Source organism: Podarcis pityusensis (assembly GCF_964106645.2).
Source record: "Podarcis pityusensis genome assembly, chromosome: 13".
Taxonomy (NCBI): domain Eukaryota; kingdom Metazoa; phylum Chordata; class Lepidosauria; order Squamata; family Lacertidae; genus Podarcis; species Podarcis pityusensis.
In genome coordinates, this window is record NC_138038.1 from 34,696,797 (window position 1) to 34,717,965 (window position 21,169).

Sequence of the window (21,169 nt, forward strand, 5' to 3'; positions counted from 1 at the left end):
TAATATTCTTCATGATGTTCTGTTTGATATTTTTGTGAGCCGTTTAGAGGTTTTCTTAAAACCGAGTGGTATATACGAATGTTGTTATATAATTTAAAATAGAATGTGTTTACACCTGCTTTTAAAAAGTGGTTGCCGAGGGGATAACGTCACCTTAGTTTTTCGATGGCTGATCAAGCGCCGTGTTCTCAAAACTTTTTGCTTCCAGCCTTGAGGATTATTGAGGCCTAACAGTCACAAAATGGCAGGGCAGAGGCAGAGCAGGTCACAAACTAGAGGCAGAGTTTGCCATAAGCAGCTGGCAGTCACAGATCTCCTTCTCTGTTTAGAATGATTTGTAGTGGCCCAAAGCTTATTTGGGAGCCCATAAGTGCCAACTCCCTGGGCCCCTGGGTGCCCGAGCACCCCCAAATTCACCTTGAAGAGGCCGGGCACCCACAAATTGTGGTGCATGTGGGCATTGTGATAGTGCGCTGTTCCCCAAAGCAGCATTGAGCCCCTGGGCATAATTTAATGTTGTTTCAAGGACAGATGATTTCATAGAATTGTGGAATTGAAGTGTTGGAAAGGACCCCGAGAACACACTGCATTGCAAGAATCTTTTGCCCAACGTCAGGCACTGGTGCTATCAATTATTTTCTCCTACATCTGCATTACTACAAATTTGGGATTTATTTATTTTTTAAACACTTTATTGAAATCTGTTTTTCCATACAGAATTCAGAACACAAGAAAACAAGAAACATAACTTGGAACAGGTGAAGCTAAAATATAGCCATACAGATAATGCAGCGTATAAGGTGAAAAACTAAAGGAGAAAAGAAATCATATTACACACAAACTGGAACGGGGAGGGAAATGATGGGGAAAGAGGAGAGGCAGACTGGAAGATGTGTTGGTAAAGCAGCACCAGGCAGGACTGAACCCTCTTGCTCTCGATGCTGCAGTCAGAGCAGGGAGGCAAGGAGATGCAGCTTCTTGTTCTCCAACCTCCTTCCTGACATGAAGGGTTTATTAACCCTAATTAAACAGTAGCCCAACCCTCAAGCTAGGCACTCTTTTGTATGTCACAACACAACTGGTCATCAGTATGAAGATCAGGCTGGATCAGGCGTTCTTTGGGCTCGTTTGGGGCCCTGAGTTGGCAGAGGCACAGCCCTGAAACTAACAAATTATAATATCCATCCCAAAAGCCTCAATATCCCTTGGTTTCTTTGAGTTCCCGAAGAGTGCAGAACTCTACTATATGTATATAATTTCAAAATGGAAGGTTGAATTTAAATGATTTAAATCGCCTTGACTTTAAAACGAAGCCTCCTGCAAATATCATACTGGAAATGCATTTTTAAGGAAATACATAATGAAATGGAACAATATTTCATTGCCTGGAACAACTCTGTGCCAAAATTTCATTCCGTGGACTGTTAAATAACAAAAACGTCATCTGGATTTTCCCTCCTGACTTTCGACGTCTTCTTCAGGAGGGTTTGGTCATTCGGTTCAGCTTGCTTATACTTGGCTGCTAAGAGAGAGGGGGAGAGAGAGAGGGAGAGAGGGAACGCAATAATCAGGTGTCTCCAAACTGCAATCTGCAGTCCCGTGCCCCAGCACTGCAGCCTTGTCTCCCCACGGACTCTGCTGCCCTTTCTGCCACCACTCCCAGCAGCCCCAACTCACCTCTGCGTCTTTGGTACATCAACGTCGCTCCAATTCCCATGCCAAGTCCCACAAGGTGTCCCAGAGATCCTAGAAGCCAAGTCATCGGTGATCCAAAGTATCCTAGAGCTGGAGGAGAGTCAATTGGAGATGCACGTTTTAGTTTTGGCCAATGTGATTTGGTACTACATTCTGGGGATGAGGGGTGGGTAATTCCATCACCCTCACCTTCTGGCTCCCAGGGGATCCTCTCCTCCAGTGGTGCCTCCAGAGCTTCATGTTGTACCTGGCAGGTATAACTGGCTGCAAAATGGCCCTGCTGTGGGAAGAAGACGCTTCCGGTTGAGAACGTCCCATTAGGATTTTGTTCAAATTCAGACTCGTATATTCCCGCTTGTATCGGCTCCCCATTTTGCAGCCACTGCACTGTAACATTTTGTGGGTAAAACCCACACACTAGGCACTCCGCTACCAAGAACGTCTTCCCTGGTGGCCTGGTGAGCATATGAAGTTCTGGGCGAGCTGCAAGGAGAAGAAAGAGATTTGAGGTCCTGCAAGTCTGGTGAAGGCCACTAGAGGGAGACATTGCTGATTATAAAGGCAACCCACCTAACAGTCTCTAAAGGCCACAGTTGTATGAAATGCATTACACAAGAGCAGCTCAGCACCAGAATATTTGCCTTGCATGCAGAAGGTCTCAGGTTCAATCTCTTCCTGCAGCCAATCAGAAGCTGCTCTTTTGTTTCCAAAAATTTTGGAAGTCGAACAGACTTCTGAAATGGATTCGGTTCAACTTCCAAGGTACGACTGTATTTTTAGTCAGACCTATGCACTCCCTTAAAGGGAGTAAAAATGCCATTCTAGTTCATCACAGCCTGGGGGGAACGAGGTCAATGGAGGCGCCAGACGGACCTCACTACAGGTCCTGTGAGGGAAGGACAGGGAAAGTGTGGCTCTCCAATGTCCTTTGACTACAGCTCCCACCATTCTGACCATTGGCTTCTCTGCCCAAGTCTGATGGGAGCAGGAGCCCATCCACATCTGGAGGGTCACAGGCTCTCCATCTCCGAACATGGGGAACATTAAGCCTTTTTTGCTAAATATAGCACCATGTTAAGTAGCGTGTGAAACCACCATTTTAATGCGATTTCCAGCTGATTTGCAAGAAGGCGGTGCCTTAGCAATCGTGAGGGGTCCTAGTGTGGACCCAAATTCGACTGGGTGGGCCTTCACCTACCTCAGCAGATAGCAAAGGGATACAGAGTTTTGAGGAGAAAAATACGCAGAGGCAGAACAGGGTAGAGAGTGCGAATCAGAACTGGGTCTCACTAAGGGGGAACTGTGCTTAGCACGGGCATTTCAGGACTCCAGGTCACACAGGAAAGGCTCCCACTTACCTACCACCTTCAGCTCAATATCTTGACGGATTGGGTCTTTTACCGCTCGGTGATGGATCTGGCATGAGAAGGTAACTCCAGCGTCAGAGATTTGTGGTGTGAACTCCAGGACACTTTGTGCATAGAAGAGGTAATTGGGCCCACGCTTGGCAGGGGGCGAGTCGACTTTCAGAGTCTCACTGCCTCGCAGCCACTTCACAGAAACACCGTCAGGGTAAAAGTCGGATGCTGTACATGTCAAAGTGCTTGGTTTTCCCAGCGGCACTCCTGTGGGGCCGAGTGTTAGGCGTGGGGGAGCTGGAGGGAGAGAGGAGAGTTAGGAGAGCATCTCCTTGGGCAGCTTAAAGGGTGCTGGGAACTAGATATGTGAGCAGGAGGCTGCAGTTCCCATGATTCTTCACCGGAAGCCACACAAGTTAAGTGTGCTTTAAATGTATGGCATGGATGTGACTTCCCTCTTCCCTTCTGCAGTAAAAGGAAACTCTCAGTACAAGGAAGTTGGCGTAGAAGTCATGGTGGAAAACATGCACTAGGAATCTGCAGATCAAATCTCACCTTGCCCATGAACTCATTAGGTGGCCTTTAAGTTACTCACTTTAAGTTACTCACTTTAAGTCCTGCCTGGCCTGCCCCCAAATGCAGTAAGAGCTGCAGTCCTGTATCTCCACTATGCCATTCCTCAAGGTCTGGGAGACTGTCCCGCTTGGGCTACTGCAATGCGCTCTACGTGGGGCTACCTTTGAAGGTGACCTGGAAACTACAACTAATCCAGAATGCAGCAGCTACACTGGTGACTGGGAGTGGCTACCGAGACCGTATAACACCAGTCCTGAAATACCTACATTGGCTCCAGTACATTTCTGAGCACAATTCAAAGTGTTGGTGCTGCCCTTTAAAGCCCTAAATGGCCTTGGCCCAGTATACCTGAAGGAGCATCTCCACCCCCATCATTCAGACTCTGATGTCCAGCGCTGAGGGCCTTCTGGTGGTTCCCTCCCTGTGATAAGTGGGGTTACAGGGAACCAGGCAGAGGGCCTTCTCAGCAGTGGCATCTGTCCTCCTATCAGATGTCAAGGAAACAAACAACTATCTGACTTTTAGAAGACACCTTAAGGCAACCCTGCTTAGGGAAGTTTTTAATGTTTGATGTTTTATTGTGTTTTTAATATTCTGTTGGGAGCTGCCCAGAGTGGCTGGGGAAACCCACCTAGATGGTTGGGGTATAAATAAATAAATAAATAAATGCTGATGATGATATTTGTCAAGTGTGCTTTTGTCAAGCCTCTCCTGAGAGGTCACGTCTCAGTTCTGTAGCACCACCACAAAGGAGGCCCTGCTCTGTTTCTTTACAATGAACATCTCTAAATGATGGAACATGAAACTGCAGCTCTCCCCAAAACCTCATCTCCAGAGGAGTAGGCTTGAATGCGAGCTGGTGTTCCCTGTAATACACGGCCCTAACCAATTTATGATATCAAGATATGCATCTTGAAAAATGCTGGGAAGTATAATGGCAGCCAACACAGCTGAGAGAGAACCAGTGTTATGTGCTTCATATAGGCAAATTCTTTCTCAGGGAGCACCGTGGCTATGCTCCCCAAAACTGAGACTCAAATTATAAGTATTTATTTATTTAAATATTTCTGTCCCACACCATCAGCAGCCATTTTGTATTATGGGCCAGAAATCTAATTCAGATAAAAGATAAAAATACAATATTTACACCATACAAAATAAAAACCATTAAACCACAGTTGCAGCAGTTCAAGAAACGGAAGTGTACAAATTGCAATTCTTATACCCACTTACCTGGGAGTAAGCTTCAGTTAACTCAGCTGGACTTTTAGGACCACACTGTAAGCATTCAGCAAATAACCATTTCTAAAGCCAGAGAAGGCAAGGTAGTATTGCATGGAGCCTAAAATATTTTGATGTGGGAGCTAGGCAGGCTGCCCTGGAGCATGACAAAGGCAGGGAGCCACCACTGAAAAGGATCTCTTGCTGGTCATCATGTGTCATGGTGAAGTTGGTTGTAGTACCCAGAGAAAGGAGAGATGATTTCCACAGGTAGGTTTATTCCAATGACAGATGTGGAAGTGGCAGGTCTTAGCTTTACCATCCTAGTTTAGCTGCCCTGTTCTGGTGCAGTGTGTGGGTTTTGTCTTACAGAAAAGTGAACATAGAGGTGTTCCTCGCTACACCTCTCTATTCCATTGCCTTATGTAGTTTTCTCTCCAGGATGGTTCAAATCTGGTTATCAGAGCTGGGCTGGGAGAAAAGTGCTTCAAGCAATGGACCATAGGGAGCCAAGGCAAGGGTTGAGCAACCACACATTTTATTCTCTTGTAGAAATAGACACAGCCCAGCTGCTTAATATCACAATGAGGCAGATACATGAATAAAACTAGGGCCCTGTCTGGTGTGTTTAGCCTGGAGTTAACATGCAGCGCTTCAAAGGATGCGCTTTAAAATGGTATTTTACATCAAGGACTTTAATATGAAATATGTTTGGTGCTTTAAAAAAGGTTTTCCACCCGCCGCCTTGCCTCCCTTACCTTCTATTTTCAATGCCACCTTCCCTCCAGCACTGTCAGGAGTATGGAGAACAAAACACGTATACTCCCCGGCATCCTCATCCCTTACGTCCGAGAGGTAGAGGGTGGCGTTTCCCTCTGGCAGCCGCGTCGCATCAAGCACTGCTCCCCTCGGTCTAAACACTGTGATGTTGGTATTGAACTTTGCAATGTTTTTTCCTCTCAGCGACCATCTCACAATCAGGAAATCAACGTCTATGGGCCCGGGAGGGTCTAAGGAGAAGTGGCAAGGCAGGGATACATTAGAGTGTGGCCCTGCCTGGACTGGGGATGAAGGGACTTGGATTATCACGGCTGCCCCTGAAAAGGACAAGAAATACTGTTAGACTGTAATTAGACTGGACCTCCATCACAGGCTAAAGCCATCATAAGCCAGTTTTAACTAAGATTCCTGCAAACTGTAGTTATGCAAAAAAAGGGATTCCTGAAGCCCTTTGGTTAAAAAAACAACAGAACAAAAAAAACCAGGCTGGTTAGAGGAGTCTGAGGACTACTATAAATCTGAATGTGGGATGCGACTTTGACTGCTCAAAAAAAGTAACCATCCACTGTGGGCGCTAGGGGAGGGGGAGTACCTCTGGTGTGGGACACGTCAAGCTCTTTCTGGGGTGGCTTGTCCAACTTTGGTCCTCAGTCGTCACTCAGCTCTCACCTGTGGCTATTATTATTATTATTATTATTATTATTATTACTATTATTACTGTTATTATTATTCTGGCCTATACCCAGAGGTCTCAGGGCAATTCACATAAAAAGAGCCAAGAAGCTGTCAGCAGGCGATAGCGGCCACACCCCGGGGAAGGCTTCGACTGGACGGCTAAATGACGTGAGGACAGCTAACGTGTCTCAAACCCTCAGTGAGTTAAGAGATTTCCCCTGCGTGTGAAGACAAGTTCCAGCTATAGAGGGAAGTGAGGGGCAGATGGGGCTCGTCAGTCTGGGAAGGTGGCCCATCTACAAGAAGGAAAAAACTGACCCTAAACCTCCACTCCCTTGTGGGACATCTTCAGCAAAGGTTAAGGAGCAAACCCTACACAAATCTGGAGTGGAGTCCCTTGGGCAGTTGGATGGCGCCTTTTACGCCTACTTCCGGCAACTCCTGAGCCAAGCTGGTACCAAACGTATTGCTCTGGTCTGCTTTGCCTTATACTGAATCAGACCATCGGTCCACCTAGGCCAGTACTCTCTACACTGACTGGCAGAGGCTCTCCAGGGTTTCAGACAGGAAACCTTTCCTCGTCCTTCTAGGACCAGGCCGCCTGGCCGCCCGCTTCCCGGCTCCTGCTGGTCTGTGCGAAGCCGCCTCTCCCTCCCTCCCTCCCTCCTCCTCCATTGCCCTAGCCCACAGGAGCGCCCCCAACTGGCAAGGGTCCTCCGGATGAGGGGATGTGACTTACATGCACCCTGCAAGGAGAGCAGCAAACACGAGAAGCTGGGCATTTTGGGGCCACCTTGCTTACTTTGTATTCTCCAGAAAAGATGCGAGAGCAATATGCACCTGAGAGACAAAAGTTCAGTTGAACTGTGACTCCCGGGTGTCAGATCAAAACATTCTGCTTTTAAGCAAGCCAGCCCAGACGGGCGTGTAGAAGTTGGGCGTGTTTCTTTTCTTTTTACAAAAACCTCGGTTTTCGAACGCAATCCGTTCCGGAAGACCGTTTGAGTTCCAAAATATACAAAAACCGAAAACTCAATACGGAAGCATCAATACAATAGGGAAACTCAAAACGGAAGCCATGTGGTATGTTTGACTTCTGAAAAGTGTTCGAAAACTGAAGCAGTTACTTCCAGCATTCGAGTTCCGAAACGTTTGTCAACGGAGAAGTTTGAAAACCAAGGTTCCACTGCAGTTTATACTGGTGATTTCAAAGTCTCCTTTGCATATTTTAAAATAATGTTCTACACGATGTTCTGTTTGATATTTTTGTGAGCCGTTTAGAGGTTTTCTTAAAACCGAGTGGTATATATGAATGTTGTTATATAATTTAAAATAGCATGTGTATACAACTGCTTTTAAAAAATGGTTGCCGAGGGGAGAACGTCACCTTAGTTTTTAGGTGGCCCATCAAGCGCCGTGTTCTCAAAACTTTCTGCTTCCGGCCTTGAGGATTATTGAGGCCTAACCGACACAAAATGGCAGGGCAGAGGCAGAGCAGGTCACAAACTAGAGGCAGAGTTTGCCATAAGCAGCTGGCAGTCACAGATCTCCTTCTCTGTTTAGAATGATTTGTAGCGGCCCAAAGCTTATTTGGGAACCCATAAGTGCCAACTCCCTGGGTCCCTGGGTGCCCGAGCACCCCCAAATTCCCCTTGAAGAGGCCAGGCACCCACAAATTGTGGTGCATGTGGGCATTGGGATAGTGCGCTGTTCCCCAAAGCAGCATTGAGCCCCTGGGCATAATTTAATGCTGTTTCAAGGACAGATGATTTCATAGAATTATGGAATTGAAGTGTTGAAAAGGACCCCAAGAACACACTGCATTGCAAGAATCTTTGCCCAACGTCAGGCACTGGTGCTGTCAATTATTTTCTCCTACATCTGAATTACTACAAATTTGGGATTTATTTATTTTTTAAACACTTTATTGAAATCTGTTTTTTCCATACAGAATTCAGAACACAAGAAAACAAGAAACATAACTTGGAACAGGTGAAGCTAAAATATAGCCATACAGATAATGCAGCGTATAAGGTGAAAAACTAAAGGAGAAAAGAAATCATATTACACACAAACTGGAACGGGGAGGGAAATGATGGGGAAAGAGGAGAGGCAGACTGGAAGATGTGTTGGTAAAGCAGCACCAGGCAGGATTGAACCCTCTTGCTCTCGATGCTGCAGTCAGAGCAGGGAGGCAAGGAGATGCAGCTTCTTGTTCTCCAACCTCCTTCCTGACATTAAGGGTTTATTAACCCTAATTAAACAGTAGCCCAACCCTCAAGCTAGGCACTCTTTTGTATGTCACAACACAACTGGTCATCAGTATGAAGATCAGGCTGGATCAGGCGTTCTTTGGGCTCGTTTGGGGCCCTGAGTTGGCAGAGGCACAGCCCTGAAACTAACAAATTATAATATCCATCCCAAAAGCCTCAATATCCCTTGGTTTCTTTGAATTCCCGAAGAGTGCAGAGCTCTACTATATGTATATAATTTCAAAATGGAAGGTTGAATTTAAATGATTTAAATCGCCTTGACTTTAAAACGAAGCCTCCTGCAATTATCATACTGGAAATGCATTTTTAAGGAAATACATAATGAAATGGAACAATATTTCATTGCCTGGAACAACCCTGTGCCAAAATTTAATTCCGTGGACTGTTAAATAACAAAAACGTCATCTGGATTTTCCCTCCTGACTTTCGACGTCTTCTTCAGGAGGGTTTGGTCATTCGGTTCAGCTTGCTTATACTTGGCTGCTAAGAGAGAGGGAGAGAGAGAGAGGGAGAGAGAGAATGCAATAATCAGGTGTCTCCAAACTGCAATCTGAAGTCCCGTGCCCCAGCACTGCAGCCTTGTCTCCCCACGGACTCTGCTGCCCTTTCTGCCACCACTCCCAGCAGCCCCAACTCACCTCTGCGTCTTTGGTACATCAACGTCGCTCCAACTCCCATGCCAAGTCCCACAAGGTGTCCCAGAGATCCTACAAGCCAAGTCAACAGTGATCTAAAGTATCCTGGAGATGGAGGAGAGTCAGTTGGAGATGCAGGTTTTAGTTTTGGCCAATGTGATTTGGTACTACATTCTGGGAATGAGGGGTGGGTAATTCCATCAGCCTCACCTTCTGGCTCCCAGGGGATCCTCTCCTCCAGTGGTGCCTCCAGAGCTTCATGTTGTACCTGGCAGGTAAAACTGGCTGCAAAATGGCCCTGCTTTGGGAAGAAGACGCTTCCGGTTGAGAACGTCCCATTAGGATTTTGTTCAACTTCAGACTCGTATATTTTCCCTTGGATCGGCTCCCCATTTTGCAGCCACTGCACTGTAACATTTTGTGGGTAAAACCCACACGCTAGGCACTCCGCTACCAAGAACGTCTTCCCTGATGGCCTGGTGAGCATATGAAGTTCTGGGCGAGCTGCGAGGAGAAGAAAGAGATGTTGAGGTCCTGCAAGTCTGGTGAAGGCCACTAGAGGGAGACATTGCTGATTATAAAGGCAACCCACCTAACAGTCTCTAAAGGCCACAGTTGTATGAAATGCATTACACAAGAGCAGCTCAGCACCAGAATATTTGCCTTGCATGCAGAAGGTCTCAGGTTCAATCTCTTCCTGCAGCCAATCAGAAGCTGCTCTTTTGTTTCCAAAAATTTTGGAAGTCGAACAGACTTCTGAAATGGATTCGGTTCAACTTCCAAGGTACGACTGTATTTTTAGTCAGACCTATGCACTCCCTTAAAGGGAGTAAAAATGCCATTCTAGTTCATCACAGCCTGGGGGGAACGAGGTCAATGGAGGCGCCAGACGGACCTCACTACAGGTCCTGTGAGAGAAGGACAGGGAAAGTGTGGCTCTCCAATGTCCTTTGACTACAACTCCCACCATTCTGACCATTGGCTTCTCTGCCCAAGTCTGATGGGAGCAGGAGCCCATCCACATCTGGAGGGTCACAGGCTCCCCATCTCCGAACATGGGGAACATTAAGCCTTTTTTGCTAAATATAGCACCATGTTAAGTAGCGTGTGAAACCACCATTTTAATGTGATTTCCAGCTGATTTGCAGGAAAGCGGTGCCTCAGCAATCATGAGGGGTCCTAGTGTGGAAGCAATGTTAGGTGGTGGGTTGACATAGCAGCCGGCACAGCGATTTCTTCAAGTAGCTCTTTATTATGGTAAGCTGGAATAGAACTAACTGCGAACAGCTCAGCCGGCCTGTATTTATAGGCAGCCGGCTGTCAACATTGTAACCACAACAGCCCAGAGTTCCCGCCTAAAATAACTGCCGCGGACCTGAGTGAAAACTATCTACAGACCTGAGTGAAAACTATATACAGTATCCCCCTGTTGGCCCAGGGTGAAACTACACTACATAACACCCCTCCCCACCGAGATAAGGCGTTAGTTACAATCGTAATGGTTTCCTTATATACAGCACTACGCGTAATGGTTCAATTAAGCACAAAAGCATATCGGTTACATTTCCCATACTTAGACCAACAGTGATACCTGTCCAACAACATAGTCCTTTAAATAAGTTGGGCGCTTGGAAACTCTGCCAGACCGCCGGGGACTGGTAGCCAAGTCCAGAGGGCCACACAGTTCTCGCTGAGGCTGTGGTGCGACCCTAGGTGGCGTTGGAACCAACTCCCCTGGATCCGCTGCTGTGGGTGGAGCCTCCGCAAGTGGAGTGGTCTGAGTCTGTTCTGAAACGGCTTGGTTCGGCTCCACGCTGGCAGTTTGTGAGAGAGGTGTAGGTGGGGCCTCGCCATCTGTACGTGTCTCTTCTGGAGCCGCAAGCGCAGTTGGGGGCACCTCGGTAGTGTCCAAGTCCCCAACCCTGCGCCTAAGCTGGTCTATGTGCCGTCGCCACAAGCGTCCGTCTTCGAGTGCCACCTGGTACGAGCGAGGTCCAGTGACTCCCACTACTGTGGCTGGCACCCAAGGGATGTCCCCCACATAGTTCCGGGCAAAGACCTGGTTTCCTGGGACAAATGACCGTGGTGCGTTGGCACAGCCTGGGGGTTCAGCCACGGCAAAGTCTGGGTGTAGCCGGTCGAGCGGTGACCTGAGGCGGCGGCCCATAAGCAGTTCAGCAGGACTCCTCCCTGTGGCCGCATGAGGGGTGATGTGTTGCACGAACAAGTATTCGGCGACCCGCTCATGCCAGTCTCCCCGGTCCAGGCGCGCCAGTGCCTCTTTTGTCGAGCGCACCATTCTTTCCGCTTGCCCGTTGCTGGATGGATGAAAAGGTGCCGTTAGGGCATGGCGGATGCCCAGTCCCAAAAGATACCGCTCAAACGTGCCTGACGTGAACTGCGGTCCGTTGTCAGAGACAAGGACATCAGGACACCCATGCGTTGCAAACAGGCCTCGCAGCACCCGGATGACAGCTTCGGTAGTGGTGGAGGGCATCAGGGCGACCTCCAGCCATTTGGAATAGGCGTCCACCACTACCATAAAGGTCCGGCCGTGAAAGGGGCCAGCCAGATCGATGTGCACCCTCGACCAGGGTGTCTTTGGCGTCTCCCAGGTGTGTCCCTTAGCTGCCGGTGGTGCAGGCCTCGACTCCTGGCACGCTTGACAGGCGGACACCCAGGCAGTGATGGCATCGTCCATATTAGGCCACCAGACGTAACACCGAGCCAACGCCTTCATTTTGACAATTCCCGGGTGGCCAACGTGCAGAGCCTCCAGGACGCGCTGACGGAGTCCCTGGGGAATCACGACGCGGTCTCCCCACAGCAGGCAGCCACGATGAGCTGAGAGTTCATGTTGTCTGGTTGCGAAGGGCTGGAACTCCGATGCAAAAGGCCCTTGTGGCCACCCCCTCCACACCCAGTTGAGCACCCGGCTGATGGTGCGATCCTGGGCAGATGCGGAGGCCACAGTGGCAGCCGATACAGGCGCTGCCGGAAGATCCTCAATCAGAAGGAGCGATGAAGCTGGAGCCGGGTCTTCCACAAATGCTGGAAGAGGGCAACGGCTGAGGGCGTCGGCATGGCCCATCGATTTCCCCGGGCGATGGATGAGCCGGTAGTGGTAGGCAGCCAGGAAAACAGTCCATCGCGGCAGCCAGGAAAACAGTCCACCGCAGCATGCGTGGTGAGAGGACCGGTGGAGTTGGACGATCACCGGCGAGGAGGCCCAGGAGTGGCTTGTGGTCAGTGATGAGGTCAAAAGTCCTGCCATAGAGGTATTCATGGAACCTCTTCACTCCAGCCACAAGTGCCAATGCCTCCTTGTCGAGCTGGCTGTAATTCCGTTCCGTCGGAGATAGTGTCCTGGAAAAGTAGGCGAGCGGTGCTTCTCTTCCATCTGGAAAACGGTGACTAAGGACAGCACCGATGCCAAAAGGTGAGGCGTCGCAGGCAAGGACCAGCGGCCTGGATTCACTGTACTGTACCAGCACACTGTCTGAAGAAAGGAGAGCCTTGACCGCGTTGAAGGCCGCCGTCTCCCGATGACCCCAGGCCCAAGGCGTCTTAGTGCTAAGGAGTCGGTGAAGAGGCTCAGCCACTGTGGCTTTGTGGGGCAGGAACATGTTATAAAAGTTCAGCAGCCCCAGGAATGCCTGCAACTCCGTTTTGTTCTTTGGGGTGGGGGCCTGCTGGATAGCGCGGATCTTGGATGTGGTTGGATGAAGACCGGAGGCATCGATAAGATAGCCCAGGAACTCTACCTGTGGAACGGCGATCTGGCACTTCTCCCTCTTTACCTTGAGCCCGGCCTCCTGGAACCTGGTCAGCACGGCACGGAGGCGCTCGAACAGCTGCTGGTGTGAGTCTGCAGACACCAAGACGTCATCAAAATATGGTACCACGCCCGGAAGCCCTTGCAGGAGACGCTCCATAAGGCTTTGGAAGATGCCAGGAGCCACACTCACCCTGAACTGCAACCGGCGGCAACGGAAAGCCCCCCGGTGGGTGACGATCGTCTGGGCTTCAGCAGTGGCATCATCGACTGGCAGTTGTTGATAGGCTTGGGCAAGGTCCAGCTTAGCGAAGACCTTACCCTCACCCAGGGAATGCAGCAGGTGTTGGACAACAGGAACCGGATAAGCGTGCTGCTGAAGTGCCTTGTTGATCGTGCACTTGTAGTCAGCGCAGATTCTCACCGACCCATCTGGCTTGACAGGCGTGACGATGGGGGTTTCCCACTTTGCGTGGTCAACCGGCTCCAAAACTCCTTGGGCGATCAGTTTGTCCAGTTGTTCATCCACCTTAGCCTTGAGAGCAAAGGGAACCCGGCGTGGCTTTAGCTTGATGGGGGCGACTTGTGGATCAAGGCTAAAGGAGATGGGCGTACCTGTATATTGGCCCAAGGTGCCGTCAAAAACCTCGGCAAAGTCTTTGACCAGACCCTCAGTCTCTGCGTTAGAGATGCAGTTGATGCCGGTGACTTCCAGGCCGAGGGCATCAAACCAGTCTAGCCCTAGGAGGCTTGGCCGCTGACCTTCGACCACCACCAACCGGAGCAGGCCCGAAAAATCCTTGAAGGCGATCCGGAACCGGCCAACGCCTACCACGGGAATGTCGTTTCCCTGGTAGTCTCTCAGGTGTACGCGGTGAGAGTCGAGTTGCCTTTTGGACACTCTGGGTACCAGTCTTTTGATGGTGCTCCATGACACGATGGACAGGGCAGACCCGGTGTCGATCTCCATGTCACATGGAGCTCCTTCAATGAGCACCGTGACGTTCAGCTTGCGTCGCGTAGGCGAGTCGGTTTGGCCAATCGTGGTTCCAGACGGGCAGCGGCAGTTGGTGAGAGCGAAACAACTTTCCTTGGCAGACTGGAGTGAAGACTTGGACTTGCGAATCGATGAAGGGGGGGTGTCAGACGGAGCCGATCGGCAGACCTTAGCGATGTGGCCCCTTCTGGAACACTTCCTACAGATGGCGTCTCTGAATCGACACTTGGCACGGGAATGGTTGCCTCCGCAGCCAGCACATTCCGGTTGGCCCTTGGACTTCTGTTGGAACTTCCTGCGCTCCCGCTTTGTCTGGTGCACGTCATCGTCTTCACTGGAGGATGCCTCCTCACTGCTGGCCTTTTCATGATGCACCGGAACTGGCTCCCTAGCAAGACGCGGGCTGCTGGACTTGCGGATCTCCTGGGCGGAGCGTTCAGCAGCTTCTGAGGCCACAGCCTCCTCAATGGCTTTCTGTAGCGTGAGGTCTGGCTTGGCTAGGAGGCGCCGTTGCAGATGGATGTCCCGGACCCCGCAGACGATTCGATCCATCAGGGCATCGTCTAAGTCTCGGAACTCACAGTGCATTGCAGCCTGTCGCAGGGCGGTGGTGTAGTTGTTGATTGACTCCCCCTCTGCCTGGTTCCGGTGGTAGAACGCATGGCGGGCAGCAATCTTGGACGGCTTTGGTGCGTAGTGGTTGCGGAGCTTCTCTTGGATCGTGTCCCATGGTGTTGCCTGGACTGCTTCAGGCGCAACCAACGCTCGGGCCGTCTCAAACACCTCAGGCCCACAGAGGCTGAGGAATAGGCCCCGCTTCCACTCCTGTGATACTTCTGTCAGCTCGTTGGCTTGGAGGTAGCAGTCGAACCGAGCGAGGTAGGAGTCCCATGATTCAGAGGCTGGCGCAAACGGCGGTAGAGGCACAAGTGAAGCCATGATTCCGATGCCGGCGTGAAGGGCGATGGATGGAACACAGTGCTCTACCCAGAACAGTCAGCTCTGAATTGGTTCTGCCCAGTGATTTCGCTCAGTGATTTCGCTCTGTGATTCAGCTCAGTGATTCAGCTCAGTTCAGAGGCTGGCCGCATCTGGCTGTGCTCTGATGTCCATCAATCCCATCCTCGTCGCCAGTGTTAGGTGGTGGGTTGACATAGCAGCCGGCACAGCGATTTCTTCAAGTAGCTCTTTATTATGGTAAGCTGGAATAGAACTAACTGCGAACAGCTCAGCCGGCCTGTATTTATAGGCAGCCGGCTGTCAACATTGTAACCACAACAGCCCAGAGTTCCCGCCTAAAATAACTGCCGCGGACCTGAGTGAAAACTATCTACAGACCTGAGTGAAAACTATATACAGTATCCCCCTGTTGGCCCAGGGTGAAACTACACTACATAACAGGGAACATTAAGCCTTTTTTGCTAAATATAGCACCATGTTAAGTAGCGTGTGAAACCACCATTTTAATGTGATTTCCAGCTGATTTGCAGGAAAGCGGTGCCTCAGCAATCATGAGGGGTCCTAGTGTGGAAGCAAATTCGACTGGGTGGGCCTTCACCTACCTCAGCAGGTAAGTTCTTGCAGGATTCTTTATCATGGAGCAGACACTACTGTTTAGAGCAAAGGGATACAGTGTTTTGATGAGGAAAATATGCAGAGGCAGAACAGGGTAGAGAGTGCGAGTCAGAACTGGGTCTCACTAAGGGGGAACTGTGCTTAGCACGGGCATTTCAGGACTCCAGGTCGCACAGGAAAGGCTCCCACTTACCTACCACCTTCAGTTCAATATCTTGACGGATTGGGTCTTTCGCTGCTTGGTGTTGGATGTGGCATGAGAAGGTAACGCCAGTGTCAGAGATTTGTGCTGTGAACTCCAGGACACTTTGTGCATAGAAGAGGTAATTGGCCCCACGCTTGGCAGGGGGCGAGTCAACTTTCAGAGTCTCACTGCCTCGCAGCCACTTCACAGAGACACCATCAGGGAAAAAGTCGGATGCTGCACACGTGAAATTGATTGGTTTTCCCAGCGGCACTTTTGTGGGTCCGAGTGTTAGGCGTGGGGGAGCTGGAGGGAGAGAGGAGAGTTAGGAGAGCATCTCCTTGGGCAGCTTAAAGGGTGCTGGGAACTGTAGATCTGTGACCAGCAAGCTGCAGTTCCCAGGATTCTTCACCGGAAGCCACACAATAAAAAGGCACACAATAAAAGGCAGCTCTCAGTACGAGGAAGTTGGCGTAGAAGTCATGGTTGAAAACATGCACTAGGAATCTGCAGATCAAATCTCACCTTGCCCATGAACTCATTAGGTGGCCTTTAAGTTACTCACTATCCTCTTAGCCCCAAGTCCTGCCTGGCCCGCTCCCAAATGCAGTAAGAGCTGCAGTCCTGTATCTCCACTATGCCATCCCTCAAGGTCTGGGAAACTGTCCCGCTTGGGCTACTGCAATGCGCTCTACGTGGGGCTACCTTTGAAGGTGACCTGGAAACTATAACTAATCCAGAATGCAGCAGCTACACTGGTGACTGGGAGTGGCTACTGAGACCGTATAACACCAGTCCTGAAAGACCTACATTGGCTCCAGTACATTTCTGAGCACAATTCAAAGTGTTGGTGCTGCCCTTTAAAGCCCTAAATGGCCTTGGCCCAGTATACCTGAAGGAGCATCTCCACCCCCATCATTCAGACTCTGATGTCCAGCGCTGAGGGCCTTCTGGTGGTTCCCTCCCTGCGATAAGTGGGGTTACAGGGAACCAGGCAGAGGGCCTTCTCAGTAGTGGCATCTGTCCTGTGGAATACCCTCCTATCAGATGTCAAGGAAACAAACAACTATCTGACTTTTAGAAGACACCTTAAGGCAACCCTGCTTAGGGAAGTTTTTAATGTATGATGTTTTATTGTGTTTTTAATATTCTGTTGGGAGCTTCCAGAGTGGCTGGGGAAACCCACCTAGATGGGTGGGGTATAAATAAATAAATGGTGATGATATTTGTTAAAGCATGCTTTTGTCAAGCCTCTCTTGAGAGGTCATATCTCAGTTCTGTAGTACCACCACAAAGGAGGCCCTACATCAAGGACTTTAATGTGAAATATGTTTGGTGCTTTAAAAAAGGTTTTCCACCCGCCGCCTTGCCTCCCTTACCTTCTAATTTCAATGCCACCTTCCCTTCAGCACTGTCAGGAGTATGGAGAACAAAACACGTATACTCCCCGGCATCCTCATCCCTTACGTCCGAGAGGTAGAGGGAGGCGTTGCCCTTTGGCAGCTGTGTCGCATCAAGCACTGCTCCCCTCGGTCTAAACACTGTGATGATGGTATCGAACTTTGCAACATTTTCTCCTCTCAGCGACCATCTCACAATCAGGAAATCAACGTCTATGGGCCTGGGAGGGTCTAAGGAGAAGTGGCAAGGCAGGGATACATTAGAGTGTGGCCCTGCCTGGACTGGGGATGAAGGGACTTGGATTATCATGGCTGCCCCTGAAAAGGACAAGAAATACTGTTAGACTGTAATTAGACTGGACCTCCATCACAGGCTAAAGCTATCATAAGCCAGTTTTAAGATTCCTGCAAACTGTAGTTATGCAAAAAAGGGATTCCTGAAGCCCTTTGGTTAAAAAAACAACAAAACAAAAAAACCAGGCTGGTTAGAGGAGTCTGAGGACTACTATAAATCTGAATGTGGGATGCGCCTTTGACTGCTCAAAAAAAGTAACCATCCACTGTGGGCGCTAGAGGAGGGGAAGTGCCTCTGGTGTGGGACACGTCAAGCTTTTTCTGGGGTGGCTTGTCCAACTTTGGTCCTCAGTCGTCACTCAGCTCTCACCTGTGGCTATTATTATTATTATTATTATTATTATTATTACTATTATTACTATTATTATTATTCTGGCCTATACCCAGAGGTCTCAGGGCAATTCACATAAAAAGAGCCAAGAAGCTGTCAGCAGGCGATAGCGGCCACACCCCGGGGAAGGCTTCGACTGGACGGCTAAATGACGTGAGGACAGCTAACGTGTCTCAAACCCTCAGTGAGTTAAGAGATTTCCCCTGCGTGTGAAGACAAGTTCCAGCTATAGAGGGAAGTGAGGGGCAGATGGGGCTCGTCAATCTGGGAAGGTGGCCCATCTAGGAGAAGGAAAAAACTCTGACCCTAAACCTCCACTCCCTTGTGGGACATCTTCAGCAAAGGTTAAGGAGCAAACCCTACACAAATCTGGAGTGGAGTCCCTTGGGCAGTTGGATGGCGCCTTTTACGCCTACTTCCGGCAACTCCTGAGCCAAGCTGGTACCAAACGTATTGCTCTGGTCTGCTTTGCCTTATACTGAATCAGACCATCGGTCCACCTAGGCCAGTACTCTCTACACTGACTGGCAGAGGCTCTCCAGGGTTTCAGACAGGAAACCTTTCCTCGTCCTTCTAGGACCAGGCCGCCTGGCCGCCCGCTTCCCGGCTCCTGCTGGTCTTTGCGAAGCCGCCTCTCCCTCCCTCCCTCCCTCCCTCCTCCTCCATTGCCCTAGCCCCCAGGAGCCCCCCCCAACTGGCAAGGGTCCTCCGGATGAGGGGATGTGACTTACATGCACCCTGCAAGGAGAGCAGCAAACACGAGAAGCTGGGCATTTTGGGGCCACCTTGCTTACTTTGTATTCTCCAGAAAAGATGCGAGAGCAATATGCACCTGAGAGACAAAAGTTCAGTTGAACTGTGACTCCCGGGTGTCAGATCAAAACATCCTGCTTTTAAGCAAGCCAGCCCAGACGGGCATGTAGAAGTTGGGCGTGTTTCGTTTCTTTTTACAAAAACCCCGGTTTTCGAACGCAATCCGTTCCGGAAGACCGTTTGAGTTCCAAAATATTCAAAAACCGAAAACTCAATACAGAAGCATCAATACAATAGGGAAACTCAAAACGGAAGCCATGTGGTATGTTTGACTTCTGAAAAGTGTTCGAAAACTGAAGCAGTTACTTCCAGCATTCGAGTTCCGAAACGTTTGTCAACCGAGAAGTTTGAAAACCATGGTTCCACTGCAGTTTATACTGGTGATTTCAAAGTCTCCTTTGCATATTTTAAAATAATGTTCTACACGATGTTCTGTTTGATATTTTTGTGAGCCGCTTAGAGGTTTTCTTAACACCAAGTGGTATATATGAATGTTGTTAAATACAGTGCTAACTCGGGTTACAGACGCTTCAGGTTACAGACTTCGCTAACCCAGAAATAATACCTCGAGTTAAGAACTTTGCTTCAGGAGGAAAACAGAAATCGCGCGGCGGCGGGAAGCCCCATTAGCTAAAGTGGTACCTCAGGTTAAGAACAGTTTCAGTTTAAGAACGGACCTCCAGTACGAATTAAGTTCTTAACTGGAAGTACCACTGTAATTTAAAATAGAATGTGTATACACCTGCTTTTAAAAAATGGTTGCCGAGGGGAGAACGTCACCTTAGTTTTTCGATGGCCAATCAAGCGCCGTGTTCTCAAAACTTTCTGCTTCCGGCCTTGAGGATTATTGAGGCCTAACAGTCACAAAATGGCAGGGCAGAGGCAGAGCAGATCACAAACTAGAGGCAGAGTTTGCCATAAGCAGCTGGCAGTCACAGATCTCCTTCTCTGTTTAGAATGATTTGTAGCGGCCCAAAGCTTATTTGGAAGCCCATAGGTGCCAACTCCCTGGGCCCCTGAGCACCCACAAATTCTCCATAAAGGGGCTGGGCACCCACAAATTGTGGTGCATGTGGGCATTGGGACAGTGCGCTGTTCCCCAAAGCAGCATTGAGCCCCTGGGCAGAATTTAATGCTGTTTAAAGGACAGATGATTTCATTGTTGTTTAGTCGTGTCCAACTCTTCGTGACCCCTGGACCAGAGCACGCCAAGCACTCCTGTCTTCCACTGCCTCCCACAATGATTCTATGATTTCATGGAATTGAAGAGTTGGAAAGGACCCCGAGGGCTGTCTAGTCCAACCCTCTGCATTGCAGGAATCCTTTGCCCAACGTCAGGCACTGGTGCTGTCAATTCATTTCTCCCTAAACAATTGCCATTTAAGTGGCCCTCTAAGGGCATAATATGTGTTTTGAAAAAGTTTTGAAAAAAGATGTTGGCACCAAAGATGAAAGGTGTTATTAAAAGCTGAATTCTGTACATGCTTCAATTTGTGGAACAATTTCACCCACTAAGTAGTTAGCCAAGTCTCCCAAAGGTTATTGTGATACGCACATCTCCAGATCCTTGTTTGTCGTTGCCGGGGGGACGGGTATCTTCATGCATTTATGAGCATTGTCCCAATGCAACAGTTTTGATTGGAGAAATGTACTGTGATTCTTAATGGGGGCTGCCCCTCAGGCTTGGAGATGTATGACATGTAGCAGATCACAGGTTATTTGGGGTGAAGATAAAGTTCTCTTTTTACATTTTCTGAGAGCTGTGTTTTGAACTTCCATGCAAATTAGGAACTGGGAACAAGTGAGCAACTTCAGCAACATCCTGATAATTACATTAACAGGCTGGTGTTAATAAGATACTTGTCAATGTCTGCACTTTTCTGCATTTCATTTCCTTCTTACCTCACTGTTTGGTATCCACCCCCACCATATCTGCAACTCAGCATAGGCTTGATGCACAACCAATTTCTTTCGTTTTTAAGGTGCCGCCAGCCTCTTTGTTGCTGTCATGCTTATAGCATTCCATAGCAGGAGAGCAATGACCATTTGTTTTATCTTTTTAAAAGAAACAACAGCACAACCACTGCCAGCTTCCAAATTTTGAGAGACCCCCAGGCCTTTCCCTGCATCAGTGGGGCTCCTTGAGTACTTGTCTGGCTGCAATGGTGGCAGCAACTGTTTTAATTTATCACTGCCTCCTGTGGATCCTGCCACCTGAGGTGGTCGCCTCATTTTGCCTCATAGGTGGGCTGGCCCTGTATTAGAGGTGCTACCTCTTCAGAAGTAGCAAGATTTGTCCTGGAAAGCCCTCCCTCTCATCTCAGCTGTTTAATGCAGGCAAGGGAAATGACTTTGTACATTTTCAAGGGAACTGTTGTCTTCTTTTTCGCATGTTGTAAGAGCAAAACAGAATTATGAGCTCCTTCTTTCCCTCTTCCTGCTCAAGGGCAAAGAAAAAACCTCAGGAGCCGGGCTGTTTTACATTAGGAAAAACAGATGTGGGAAGCAACAGACAGCCCACAATACT

At 49.2% G+C, this 21,169-nt stretch overlaps 1 protein-coding gene and 1 gene segment (V, D, J or C); both read right to left on the bottom strand.

Moving 5' to 3' along the window:
* Positions 1-681: 681 nt before the first annotated feature.
* LOC308460188 (tyrosine-protein phosphatase non-receptor type substrate 1-like) lies at positions 682-7,558 on the bottom strand. The segment is given in 6 exons: positions 7,045-7,558; positions 5,609-5,947; positions 3,054-3,350; positions 1,885-2,178; positions 1,678-1,779; positions 682-1,519 (listed from the first exon to the last, which is right to left on the bottom strand).
* A 698-nt stretch (positions 7,559-8,256) lies between these two features.
* On the bottom strand, positions 8,257-21,070 carry LOC308460184 (natural cytotoxicity triggering receptor 3 ligand 1-like). Of its 6 annotated transcripts, none has more exons than XM_080976257.1 (7): positions 19,423-21,070; positions 18,561-18,661; positions 17,124-17,462; positions 15,754-16,050; positions 9,424-9,768; positions 9,217-9,285; positions 8,257-9,058 (listed from the first exon to the last, which is right to left on the bottom strand). In XM_080976257.1, exons 2-7 carry the CDS (start codon positions 18,601-18,603, stop codon positions 8,964-8,966), a joined length of 1,188 nt encoding a protein of 395 aa, XP_080832383.1. In that variant the 5' UTR covers positions 18,604-18,661; positions 19,423-21,070; the 3' UTR covers positions 8,257-8,963. The 6 variants fall into 6 exon arrangements, with proteins under 6 accessions (XP_080832383.1, XP_080832382.1, XP_080832381.1 ...); XM_080976256.1 differs by having other exon boundaries at positions 8,257-9,061; XM_080976255.1 differs by having other exon boundaries at positions 9,217-9,318; positions 19,423-21,063.
* Positions 21,071-21,169: the final 99 nt, after the last annotated feature.

Excerpts from the sequence above, each read along its gene's own strand:
- LOC308460184 (XM_080976254.1), bottom strand. The coding sequence starts at position 18,603 with ATGCCCAGCTTCTCGTGTTTGCTGCTCTCCTTGCAGGGTGCAT. Across the intron at positions 17,463-18,560 it reads GCTCTCCTTGCAGGGTGCAT|GGGCAGCCATGATAATCCAA; the intron begins GTAAGTCACATC and ends TGTCCTTTTCAG. Across the intron at positions 16,051-17,123 it reads GGTGGCATTGAAATTAGAAG|CTCCCCCACGCCTAACACTC; the intron begins GTAAGGGAGGCA and ends CTCTCCCTCCAG.